Source organism: Orycteropus afer, unplaced genomic scaffold (genome assembly GCF_000298275.1).
Source record: "Orycteropus afer afer isolate SDZICR_OR568_19922 unplaced genomic scaffold, OryAfe1.0 scaffold00074, whole genome shotgun sequence".
In the NCBI taxonomy this organism is placed as follows: Eukaryota; Metazoa; Chordata; class Mammalia; order Tubulidentata; family Orycteropodidae; genus Orycteropus; species Orycteropus afer.
The window spans coordinates 7259764-7273751 of record NW_006921661.1 but is presented as its reverse complement, the minus strand read 5'-3'; the positions used below and the strand labels follow the sequence as shown (position 1 = coordinate 7273751).

The 13988-nt window shown below is 40.0% G+C and overlaps 1 protein-coding gene across 1 annotated transcript in view; it reads right to left on the bottom strand.

Annotated features, from left to right (window-relative positions):
- Positions 1 to 4253: 4253 nt before the first annotated feature.
- Positions 4254 to 13988, bottom strand: part of P4HA3 (prolyl 4-hydroxylase subunit alpha 3) — a 76672-nt gene continuing 66937 nt past the window's right edge. Inside the window, exons 10-13 of the mRNA XM_007940946.2 lie at positions 10876 to 10938; positions 9173 to 9241; positions 5145 to 5241; positions 4254 to 4324 (exon numbers count right to left, since the gene is read on the bottom strand). Coding sequence (XP_007939137.1) covers positions 4254 to 4324; positions 5145 to 5241; positions 9173 to 9241; positions 10876 to 10938 — 300 coding nt within the window. The remainder of the gene's footprint in view (positions 4325 to 5144; positions 5242 to 9172; positions 9242 to 10875; positions 10939 to 13988) is intronic.

Genomic DNA, 13988 nt, shown 5'->3' with positions numbered 1-13988 from the left:
TACTTATTCTGGATATGGATTCGCCTTCCCTGCATGCAATACTTCTGCCAAAACTACCATCTGTGGACTTACAGAATGCCTTATCCACCATCATAGTATGCCACACAGCATTGCTTCAGATCAAGGGACTCACCTCACAACAAATGAAATGCAGCAGTGGGCCTATGCTCATGGAATTCACTGGTCTTACCATGTTCCCCATCATCCTGAAGCAGCTGGCTTGACAGAACAATGGAATGACCTACTGAAAACACAATTATGGTGCCATCTAGGTGCCAGTACCTTGAAGGGTTGGGGGAATGTTCTCCAGGAGGCTGTATATGCTCTAAACCAGCGTCCAATATATGGTGCTATTTCTCCAATAGCCGGGAATCACGGGTCCAGGAACCAAGGGGTGGAAACAGGAGTGGTACCACTCACTATTACCCCTAGTGACCCACTCAAAACATTTTTGCTTCCTGTCTCTGCTACCCTATATGCTCTTAGGGTCTGAAGATCATAGTCCCAAAGGGAGGAACACTCCTGCCTGGAGACACAATACTGATTGCTTTGAACTGGAAATGAAGAATGCCACCCAGCTATTTTGGCTTCCTCATGCCTTTGGACTGCTAACTAGAAGGCTGGTGGTTCAAACCCACCAGCCACTCCTCAGAAGGAAGGTTGGGCAATCTACTTCTGTAGTAATACCGCCTCGGAAACCCAAGGAGGGGTCGCTATGAGTTGGGTCCAACTTGACGGCACATAGCAACAACAACAACATGCCTCTGGATCAACAGCATTACTGTACTATCTGGTGTAATAGATCCTGATTACCAAGGGGAAATTGGATTGACATTACATAATGGAGGTAAAGAAGAATATATCTGGAATATAGGAGAATCTTTAGGATGTCTCTTAGTACTACCATGCCCTGTGATAAAAGTCAATGGAAAATTATAGCAACACAATTCTGATATGACTGCTAATGGCCCAGACCCTTCAGGAGTGAAGGATTGGGTCACCCCACCAGGCAAAGAACCACAACCAGCTGAGGTGCTTGCTGAGGGCAAGGGAAATACAGAATGGGTGGTGGAAGAAGATAATTCTGAATATCAGCTATGACCACATGACCAGCTGCAGAAACTAGGAGTGTGATTGTTATATTTCTTCATTGTACATGTGCATCAAATATTTTTGTTTCCTTCTGTTATGAACTGTGAAATGTAAATAAGGTTAAGGTGATTCGGTTGTATGTGTGTTAACATATCATGTTGGGCACAAATACGACTTTGTAATTGTCCTTATTTAGAGATTATATATGGCTAAGAACTCCCAGGTTAACAAGGGGTGGACTGTGATAGCTAGAGCTGTGTGTCAACTTGGCTGGACCACAATTCTGTGTGGTTTAAGCAATTGTGATGTGGGTTGTTCCAATGATGGGATCGGATGTATATGTTTCAAGCAGCCAATCCATTTAACGGGAGTTTCCCTAGGGGTGTGGCCTACTTCCAGTATATTTATGGACATCCTGGGAAAAGAGACACTCTTCTGTGGATCAGGATTCTGTGCTGCCTACTACTGTCTGTGAGGAAACAATCCACCATTCGGCCTGGAGATCTTGGATTTGTCATTCATTGGAGTCAACAGCCAGTATACTGCCTGCCAACCTTGAGTTCATCAGCCCTTGCAGCTGCGTGAGTTGGGAAAAGCCTCCAGCTTGATGTTTGATCCAAGAACTTGAAACTTGCCAGCTTCTATAAGTGTGTGAGCCATTTTCCTAAGATAAATTTCTCTTTCTCTATATGTATATATAAGCTTTACTGGTTTTGCTTCTCTAGAGAACCCAGTCTAACATTGATGCTATCAGTTAACATAAAGTGTACTGGAGTAGATCTTGAAATGTTCTTTTTGACAATGAATGGGATGCTCTTCCTCTTCAATTATCATTCCTGGCATGGTAGACCATGTGACTATCCAATTTAAAATAGCCAATACCAGTCTATTTCAGCTCATTAATGCATAGAATATCAATCTTCATACATTTCATTTCACTTTTGATGACTTCTAATTTTCCTAGATTCATACTTCATACATTCCACATTCTGATTATTAATAGCTGTTTGCAGCTCTTTCTTCTCCTCGTAAATTGTGCTACATCAGCAAATGAAGGTCCTGAAAGCATTACTCCATCCACATCATTAAGGTTGATTGTACTTTGAGGAGGCAGATCTTTCCCAGTTGTATTTTGGGTGCCTTCCAACTAAAGGGCTTACCTTTGACATAAAATGTTTTGCTGCTATTTGTTAGTTTTCACTGGCCAGTTTTTTAAGATGTAAATCAACAGATCTTTCTTCCTACTTTATCTTAGTCTAGAAACTCCACTAAAACCTATCCACCATGGGTGACCGTGCTAGTATTTGAATACCAGTGGTATAGCTTCCAGCATTACAACCACAAGCAAGCCACCACAGTGCGACTGATAAAGATCAAAAGCTATTGGTTTCTGTATGGATTACACCTCAACATAAAGAAAACAAAAATCCTCACAACTGGAGCAATAACATCATGATAAATAGAGGAAATATTGAAGTTGTCAAGGATTTCATGTTACTTAGATCCACAATCAATGACCATGGAAGTAGCAGTCAGGAAATCAAACATACTACATTTGGCAAATCTGCTGCAAAAGACTTCTTTAAAGTATTAAAAAGCAAAGATACCACTTTGAAGACTAAAGCCATGGTATTTTTCAGTCACCTCATATGCATGCAGAAGCTGGACAATGGATAAGAAAAACTGAAGAATTGATGCCTTTGAATTATGGTATTGGCAAAAAATATTAAACATACCATGACTGCCAGAGGAACGAACAAACCAATCTGTCTTAGAAGTACAGCCAGGATGATGCTCCTTAGAAGCAAGGATGGTGAGACTTTGTCTCATGTACTTGGATATGTTATCAGGAGGGACAAGTCCGCTGGAGAAAGAATCATGCTTGGTAAAATAGAGAGTCAGCATAAAAGAGGAAGACCCTCAGTGAGATAGATGGACAACAACAGGCTGAAACAGAGCAACAATTGTGAGGATGGCACAGGTCAGTGTTTCATTCTGTTGTATGTAGGGTTGCTACATACAGTTCTGACTCAGTGGCACCTAACAACAACAATACTGGAGTAGGATGAATCCTAATCCAATCTGAGTGGTGTCCTATAAAAGAGGAGAAGATACAAAGAGAGACAAAGAGAGGGGAGAGCATCATGTGACAAAAGAGTTATGCTGTGACTGCAAGCCAAGGATCACCTCGAGCAACCAGAAGCTGAAAGACAGTGAAGGAACAGATTCTCCTTCAAAGCCTCGGAAGGAATCAACATGTCTGACACACTGATCTGAGACTCCCAGTTTCCAGAACTGTGAGACAATAAATTTCTGTCCTGATAAGCCACCCAATTTGTGGTCCTTTGTTACAGCAGCCTTAGGAAACTAATAATGCAGTGAAGAAAATAATGTAGATTAATGTGAAAGATAGTGCCTGGAAGGAAGGCTGGTCAAGGAAAGTTCTCTGTAGTGACACTGAACGAAGAGTGGAATGATGCAAAGAGCTCAGCCATCAGAAGAATTGAAGGAAGAACAAATGCAAAGGCCTAGGAAGTGAGAATGATGATGATGGGGTACTCCTATGGGTCTGTAGTGAGGGGGGCGAGGTGAGCCACGGTGAGATTACAGCATGGATGAAATGTTATACTCTGCTTGTTTTCACTCATTACAATTTATGAATGATCCCAGTTATGAAAAATTATTTGTAAACCTTTTAATGGCTACATTTACAAAAACACAGACACTCCCTGCTGCTACGTTTCCAGCAGAAGTCAGTGGGGAGAAAGGCTTAATGACATGGAAGTCAGGCTAGTCCCCTCCTATAGGCACCCTCATTGCCACTTCTGAGTCCCTGTCAAGGTTCAAAGTGGCAGAGGCCCCATGGTCCACACCTTAGAGACTGTCAATATGTCCTAGTCCCAACAAATAATATCTGAGCTCCAGAAACTTCTCTTGGGCCTCTATCACCCTCTCCTTTGTAGTGTCCAAATGGTTTGAAGAGAAACAAATGTCTCCTGGTAAAGACCACTTCTTGGTCCTCCATTTTCAAGGAACAGGCCCATGCTGACAAGAGCCCTCTTCCAGAAGGCTGCTCTCCTTTCTCCTTTCCTAGCCAAGCTTTTGGCTTCTGGCTTCTTTGGGAAGCCATAGGACTTAACCAGGTTCTCTTTGCCAACATTTCAGTCTTCAGGGCTTGAGCTGCAGGGCCTGCGGAATTCCTGTCCATACTCATGTATCCACTTGTTGGCCACTGGGAGAGAATGAGAAGGAAGAAAACAAGGCTCAGCAGAGTGGACAGTAGCAGACCCAATGCCATGGGCCAGGGCTCACTTTCAGGGTCATGTAAGTGCCTCCTTAAATTTTGTACCCTAGGCACCTCATGTGCCTTACTCCAGTCCCAGCCCTGCTGTGGATTACAAGATGTTGCTTCTAGCAGATAAATACCAAAGAGCTCACTGTCCCCTGGAAAAAATCCCTGGCATGTACTGTCTACTAGAGACTGATTTTCAAACCTGTAGGAACTAGAGTCCTACACGTTTCATTCATGCAGCTCCTAAAAGCCCACCTCATCCATGATGGCATCCAGATTAATGAGAGAAAATCTGATGGCTTCGCTTCCATCTCAATACTCCCTATTCTATGTTCTTCCCACATCCTATTCTATCTTCAGAGCTAAGTGCTCTTAACTTCTATATGATATCAACACTTATGCTTTTATTTCTCTTCTTTGTTTTACCATCTCTTCATGGGGAGACTCTAAATGACAGAAATAATTGGTGGCTCTCTTTGGAGTAGATGGTTAAGGACTTAGCAATACATTCCTTCTTAGCTGTGTTCAGGAATGAAGTTTCTGGTCAGGTCAGTAAATCTTCACCGTATCTGCTCTGTGACAGGACCTCCTACCCTTTTAGGGTTCCCTATTTGTTTGGGGCAAGTGTCTCAGAATCTGATCATTTTGATATAAAATGGTATTATAATAAAACTCGCAGAATGGAAGGGCTATGCTATTTTCCACCCACCCCCAATTTCACTCTACTCTGTGCCCCTCACCCTCAGAAAGCAGGCCTTACCCCACTTATCCCCCACCAGGACAGGACAGCCAGCATGAAGAGTGTCACCATCCCCTTCACCACTCCTATGCAGGTTCCACCAAAACAGTGCTGCGTTCTGAAAACAAGAAGGCCCAGTCCCAGAAGGGTCAGCCCAGAATGCCATCCTTGGGAAGCACATGACTAAAGACAAATGCATGCATGTCGTTCATCAAGAAAACTCTCCATGCGGATTGGGGACAAGGCATGCATAAAGTAGAACAAAATGGCATAAGAAGCGATTTATTCATTCATGCATAAGTCATTTAATGAGGGTCTACTCTGCACCAGGCCCTAGGGCTGTAAAAGCAAATCACATCAAATCTCTGCCCTCAGGGAGCTCACAGTCTAGTGGGAGATGCAAGCGTATAAACAGACGGCAGCAATGCAGTGTGGCAAAGGCTAAGAGAAAGACAAGCACAGGGTGGCACTGAATCACTGAGGAGAGACACCCAACAACAAACTTTAGGGAGGAACAAAATATTCCTTATACAACTGAGAATTAATTCTGAAATGGACCCTCCTTTTGGCACTTAGTACTAACATTCTACCAGGGAGAAGGCATTATCATAATTCTCATTTTACCAGCAAGTAAATTGAGCCAAGGCAGGACTCAAACCCAGGTATTTTGGCTCCAAATCCTACATGTTGTTTTTTCTCCTATATGCTGCTTGCTTACTTTAACCTTGGCCATTAAAAGTAGACAAAACCTCAGCTACTCTGATAGGACCAATAGCCTGAGTATTTCCAAGTGGTGTTGGGACCTGAGAATTGACCTAAAGATCAACCCTGGTCACTAAGGGCTGCAGGGACAACCGCGCTAGTGGCCTATGACTAGGAAGGAAAACAGCAAGGAGGGAGACAACCTGAGCATTGACTTTCCACTGTCAGGAGGGTGCAGCCATTTTAATCATTTACATGGGGTGGCCATTTTAGATATTTAAAGTGACCGAGGGTGCAGCCATTTTGAATGTTTACAAGTAGCAGCCATTTTGGATATTTAAAGTGATCAAGGGTGCAGCCATTTTGAATGTTTACAAGTGGTGGCCATTTTGGATATTGAAGTGATCAAGGGCGCAGTCATTTTGAATGTTTACAAGCAGTGGCCATTTTGGATATTTAAAGTGACTGAGGGTGCAGCCATTTTGAACGTTTACAAGTGGCAACCATTTTGGATTTTAAAGTTATAGCATTCTCATTCGGATTCCAGGGCCCTAAGAATGGGCTCTGTTTGCCAAGGTCAGCAGGGATATCCGAGAGGCTGACAACAGGAAAGGAGACAGGTGGTGAGTGTATAAGTGCTGTCAACTAGCGAATAGAGGAGCACAGTACCCTGCTTGCATAGATAACATACAAACAAAAGAAAGAAAATGAAAATTGTGGGCAAGTCACTCCAACATACAATCACCAATTAAATATAAACACAAAAATGTTCAATGCCTTGGAGACAACAGAGCATCACAGTCCCACAAAGAAGCAAGATAAAGCAGGAAAAACAGGGGACCAGGATACAAACCCCAAACACACCCCTGAGGAAAATGCAGCATTGGAACTCCCTGATAAGGAATTCAAAAGAATTATATTTAGATATCTTCAACAAATTGAGAGACAGATCAGGGAAAACACAGAGAAAACCCTAGAACAATTTTGAAAGACAATACAAGAACAAAATGACAAAATAAATGAAAAATTAGAAAAGATACAAAATCTACACACAGATATCAAGAAGATTAATACTAAATTTTGAGAAATAAATAAGATATTGAATGGGCAAAGGAGCAGAATTTAATCAATGGAAGACAGAATTAGGGAGATTGAAAGCAAATACCTGAACACTTCTTCAGGAAAGTGATAAATCAGAAAAAAGATCAGGACAAAATGAAGAAAGCCTAAGGTTCATGTGGGATACATCAAAAGGAATAACCTACATGTCATTGGAATTCCAGATCAGGAAGAGAAAAATAAAACTACAGAGAAAATTGTCAAAGATTTGTTGGAAGAGAATTTTCCTAGTATGATGAAAGATGAGACTATATCCATTCAGGAAGCCCAACAAACCCCAAACAGGATAGACCCCCAAAAGAAAATCATCCAGACATATCATCATCAAACTTACCGAAACCAAAGACAAAAAAAGAATCCTGAGAGCAGCACGAGAAAAATTAAAAGTTACATACAAGGGGCAACCAATAAGACTGAGCTTGGATTTCTCGACAGAAACCATGCAGGTGAGAAGACAATGGGATGGCATATGTAAACCACTGAAAGAAAAAAATTTCCAACCAATAATCATGTACCCAGCAAAACTGTCCCTCAAACATGATGGTGAAATTAGGACATTTCTAGATAAGCAGAAATTAAAGGAATTTGTTAAAACCAGACCAACCTTACAAGAGATGTTAAAGGGAGCCCTTTGGACAAAGAAGCAACAACAGCCAACAATAATTGACCATTAACACACATGATGATATAATCTAGAAACCAACCCAGCTATGGAAGTATCCAAAGTAAATAAGCCTACAAGATTGTAAACAGGGAACCAGAGACATCAATTGACAAATGAAGACAACTACAAACCAAAAAGAGGGAAAAAACTGTGTTGTTACAGAACTTCTAGATGGTAGGGAAGTCAAGACAAATACAAGATAGAACGACTGTTCTAAACTTGGGAAGAAAATTATAAATCACAGGGTAACCTCAAAGAAAAATGTTAAACCTTCACATCAAAAAAGAGGGCCAGTGTAATATTCAGCAAATACTAAAACAATAGCAATGAAGGAAGTGATAACACAATTCATAAACAAAATGAGCTCAGCATAGAAAATTATATGGAACAAAGAAATCGACACCATGAAAAAGCACATAACAAAAATGACAGCAACAAATTCATATTTGCTGATAATTACATATCTGGCAAGGGACTTATCTCTAAGATTTATAGGGGAAGAGTGGATGACCAAACTATGGTACATAAACATAATGGAATGCTATGCAGCACTAAAGAATAATGTAGGGTCTGCAAAACACCACATAATATGGATGAACTTGGAGGACATTATGCTGAATGACATAAATTAATCACAGAAGGACAAATACAGTATTAGTTCATTGTTGTGGAGGGTCAAGGAAAGGTTTAAATATGCAGGGAAACTTTCTTTGATGCCTGCCAGGGGTAGGAGGGGAGGGGAGGGAACACCACCAAAAAAAAAAAAATTAAAAAAAAATGCATTGACCCATATCACTTTAGTTTTGTGTATTTCACTGTACATAATTATATTTCAATAAAATGTATTAAAAAAAAGTAGACAAAATCTAATGTAACAAAGGGATTTCCAGGAGGCACTGGCAGCCCCAGCTTTCTCTAGCCTAGAGGAGACCTCAAACCCCTGAGCATTTATTGATAACTAGCATTTATCTACATAATCTTAGAATGTGCCAGGCACTGTGCTAAATACTGCACAGATATTATCTCATTTATTCATCTTCATTATATATCTGAATTAGGGCTGCCAGGGAATTTAATTGATTTAATTTAATTGATCTAGAATTTGAGAGAAATATTTATTAACATCTTGCCCCTCTTCTGAGCTTTTTTTCATAGTTCTTATCACAATACATTGTCATTGCCTGTTAACTTCTCTGTGAGTTCCTGGAGGAAAAGGACTATGATTTTTCCTCTGTACCTTCAATGCCCACTGTCCTCAGTGTTCACTGAACAAATGACTAAAGGGACTAGTTGCGGTAGAGGATCCAAAGACAGAGGACAGAGAGTTTTTACCTTTGAGGAGTTCTATTGTAATAGGGAAGACAGGCATGCCATCAGCCACTGGTAAGTGAAAATCAAATGAAAGATAGAGGCTGTGGTTGTAGAGAAGAGGAAGTGTTTATCTATGATTCTGGGAATCAAGGAAGACCTCTTTATTCTCCCTCCTAGGAATCAGCTTGTAAGCATAGACAGCATGAAAGCCAGGGTGTTAGTTCTATACTCATAACACCAAGCCCCCACTCACCTTAACGACAGGCATGCTAAAGTTGGCATAGATGAAGGCTGTGGCTCCTCCAGCTTCCACTGCACTCAGCTGCAATGCCAGAGGAGAAACCAGACTTGAAACAGCTGCTACCTGCCCTACTCTGTCATGTATTCATTAACCTAAAATCCTACTGTCATTTCTGCATAGATTCCTTCCTGTGCTCCCTGATTCCAACTTGGAATTGATTCCAACTCAGCGGCATTGGTGTTTGCCTGCAGGCCCACAAAGGACCACATTTAGGAACTCCTCCTCTCTTTACCATTCCAACCAACATCCATATTGGGGGCTTCATTAGATAAGTAGATTCAAACTTTTTTGATTGAGATCCTCAAGAAGAAACACATTTTACATCACAACCCTAAACAGACAGACAGACACACCCACACCATTGCTAGACTCTTAACATCCATATTACATTTACTATAGCAACTGGGCTTCTGTAATCAAGGAACAGCTGGAGGAGATATATTGGGGAGATAAAGAAAAAAGATATCTTGGGCCCCAGATGTCCTAGTCCTTGGTTGATACCTATATTCACTGCCTTCAACCTCCCACACCAGCTTGAACCATCAGCTACATTTGCTGCCAATCCAAGATGTGGCCCTTGCCCAGATAACTATCCCTCTGTGTTTGATCTGATGCTCAGAATGAACACTAAGAGGCCAAATACCAGTGTATGTGGCAGCCTTCTAGTTCTGCAGAAGTATAAAGCCGGGACACATAAAGAAACACATTGCCATTGTCAACGTTAAAGATCATTGAGTGCTGGCCTGATTGCCCTCTCTTGGCTGCACTTTGGAGCGCAAATGCAGCACTAAGAGAACAGAAACTACTGGGGAGGCAGGGCAGGTCTGATAGGGTTTCATCTTTGGTTGTTATGCAGAGTTCTTCTATTTAACACGTTTATTTCTTCAGTTAATAATAAATATCTTCTAATTTAAATGCTAGATAATTGAAATTATAACTTCTCTAAAGAGAAGAAAGTAAACACACATGATCTGAAGGGAAATGGGTAGGTTAGATATTAAAACTGGGACCAAATTCCATAGGATCAGGTCTGGAAGTAGGAGAGGAGGGCAATTTAATTTTAATTTTTAATAGATTTTACCAAAGATTTTATGGGGAAATAAGGAATTTTCACTATATGTCAGCATGAAACACTTACTAAATTTTTCTGTTAGGCATCTCTATTCTTCCCTCAAAATTCCTCTTTTAATCTTAGCTGCTTCATCTCTCTTTCATGTCACAGATCTACAACTTCATCTATAGGTCTATTTTTCAACAGCAACTATGAGATCTCAAAGACACAGACTCTCACATCCTCTTCCTGTATTATTCAAGTTCTATGATCCCTTGGCCTTCAACATAAAGCCACCTCCATTCTAATCACTGTCTACTACAAAGTCATATTAAGATCTACAGACTGTAAGCTTTTTGAGGGCAGGAACTCTGTCTTGTATTTCTCTGTATCTCCTATACTGCCTAACAAAACTGCCCTAACAATATGCTATCTGAAATTCACAAAATTCCTGGTGATATTTGTGCTTAATAACTTGCTAGTGGGTTGCTTATCAGATAAAACGGTTATGTGAAATTGCTTTGAAAGCCATAAAATAAAACAGAGATGCAAAAAGTCAGTCATTAAGTAAGAAGCTGTGGTCCCTCCAAAGCAACAGACTCACATAGATCATAAATGTTGCAACTCGGTTCCCAGACTTCATTCTGTACAGAGGACTGCTTGGTGACTGAGGCAAAAAAGCAAAACAAAATACCACATATCATTATTTTATGCAGAAGGCAACAGAATTACAACCAGGACTTCATCACAGTACAGGAAGGAGTAAAAAGGAGGTGTCAAGGATGGAATAGAGCCCCAAGCTATACCTAGTGGAGGATGTGCCCATTTTTACTGGTAGATAGTCAATATACTTTTTTGGGCTAATTAATTAGATATTGAATATAAGTGAATTATATACCAATCAAACAGAATTGTTTGTCAGTAGTGAAACTTCAATATGTGATGGTTCAATTGTACCATTAGATTCTCCATGAAATAAAAAAGTTAATATATAAATTATTACAGACAATTATTCTGTAGGCATACCAAGTCATATGACTCAAGTTCCCAATTATTTGCTGAAGAAGAGATACTTTTATTTTTTCATGGAAGAGTTTTACTGAGATATGATTTATATATCATAAAATTCACCATTAGAAGTACCATTCAATGAGTTTTAGTAAATTTAAACAGTTGTGTAACCATTCCCACAATCCAGTTTTAGACCACTTCCATCAACTGGAAAAGTTCCCTCCTGCCTGCTTGCAGTCAATCCTTGCTCCCATCCCTAACTCCAGGCAACCACTGATCTGCTTTTAATCTCTATAGCTTTTCCTTTTCTAGATATTTCTTATCAGCAGAATCATAAAATATGTAGGTTTTTTTTTTTGTGTGTGTGGGGGTTGGGCTTTTTTTACTTAAGACAGTTTTTTAAAGGTTCATATATATTGTTGTATTATCAAAAGTTAATCCTTTTCTATTACCGTGTAGTATTGTATGGATATATCACAATTTGTTTATCCATTCATCTACTGATGGACATAGGGAGTGCTTATAGCTCTTGGCTATTACAAACATTATAAACATTCATGTACAGTCTTTGTATGGACATATATTTTCTTTTCTTTTTGAAATAGTTGAATCATAAGTAATTGTATATCTAACTTTTTAAGAAACAGCCAGACTGCTTTCCAAAGTGATTGCACCATTTTACATTCCCATCAGCAATGTGAGGTTCTAACTGCTATACATCTTCACTGACACTTGGTATGAATTATCTGTCTTATTGACTTATAAGAGTACTTCATATATTTAGGATACAAATCCTTTATCAGATATACGATGTGAAAGTATTTTCTCCTAGTTGTTGGCTTATTTGTTTTTCATTTTCTAATAGTGTCTTTTGAAAGCAAAAGATTAATTTTGATCAGGTCCAATTTATCATTTTATTTATGGATTATGCTTTGGTGTCATATCTAAGAAATCTTTCCCTAACTATGGTCACAAAGATTTCCTCTTATGTTTTCTTCTACAAGTTTTATACTTCTGCTCTCTCTCTCTCTCTCTTTTTCTCCAGATAGATATCCAATTGTTCCAGCACCATATGTTGGAAAGACTATTCTTTCCTCATTGCATTTCCTAGGCAGCTTTGTCAAAAATCAGTGATTAGTAAATTTGGCTTCATGGACCAAACAGGCCTTTCAGACCATGGGCTTATGTATTTTCCCTATTCCAATCTTTTACATTACAGGCAGCCCCAGGGTACGAAGAAGATCCGTTCCTATCTTTAAGAATGTGTAGGCAAGTTGGAATAGGTGCATATGATTTTTATTTAGCCTTACTTTAGTGCAAGAAAAGGCTCGAAGCCTTTTCAATAATTTTAAAACTGCACATGCAGCAAGTGAAGGTGATTGTGATGAAGAATTTGTTGTGATTCAAGCTTCAAAATGAAGGCAAATTTACATAACGTTAAAGGGCAAGTAGGAGTTATGTTACAACTTTTGTAACCTAGGGACTGCTTGTATTACCAAACTACTAACCAGAAAGCTGGCGGTTCAAACCCACTGGCCACTCCTCCGAAGGAATGTTGGGCAATCTACTTCCATAGTGATACCACCTTGTAAACCTAAGGAGGTTGATCTGACTCAACAGCAGTGAGTTTGGTTTGGTTTTAAGCTGCTTGGAGGAGCTCTGGTGGCACTGTGGTTAAAGCATTGGGCTGCCAATCAAAAGCTTTGTGGTTCCAACCCACCAGCTGCTCCAGGAGAAAGAAGAGGCAGTCTGCTTCCATAAACATTTACAGTCTTGGAAACCCTATGGGATAATTCTGTTGTATAGGGTCACTGCTAGTCAGAATCCACTTGATGGCAGTGTGTAAGCTGCATGGCATTTGAGGTATTAAGAGCTTCCAAGCAGCCATCTAAGATATAGCAATGGACTCATTCTGACAAGAGGAACTACAAAGAAGCTAAAGAACCAATAAGAATAACATGTTTCACAAAGAGGTACCCCAAAATGTCATACCTAAAAGACAAGAAGACCCTACATTTGTGCCTGCCCAATGCTTAGTGATCAAAGATTCTAATCAAGCCATGATTAGGAGGGAGTAGATGACAAATAGAGAAATTGATAGCAGATACCTTGCTTTGATTAGGTTTTCTTACCCACAAAACCAAATAGTCACTTTAAAGAAATCCCTGACCAAAATTAATATGGATTTTCTTTCACCCAAAGTTGCAAGTCCTTTCTTTCCTTCAAGTTTACTAAATTTGAATTTCAAAAGATATGGATGGGGAGTTCTGTTAAGGTGGCAGAATAGGCAAACTACACAGACCCTCTTCAACAAAGAAAAGAGGAACCAATTAACACAGATACAGAAGATAATCCTGGAGCCCTAAGATTGGAAAGGAAGGATACAGAAGTGAACTAAGCTCCAACTAGTAGAAGAACCTGCATGAAAACACCAATAAAAGAGACATATGGAGCTGCGGACTGTCCATGATCCTGGTGTCATGGACAGCTTGGATATTGCCAAGTGGTGTTAGGACATAAGAATTAACCTAATAATTGGCCCTGCTAGCCAAGGCTGCACAGAGGCCTGCACTGGTGGCTGGTGGATAAAAGGGGAAGCAATAAAGAGGAGGCGGGCTGAGCTGTGGACTTCTGTCTGTCTGTAAGGTGCAGCCATTTTGAATGTTTACAAGCAGTTGGACCATTTTGGATATTTAAAGCAACAGT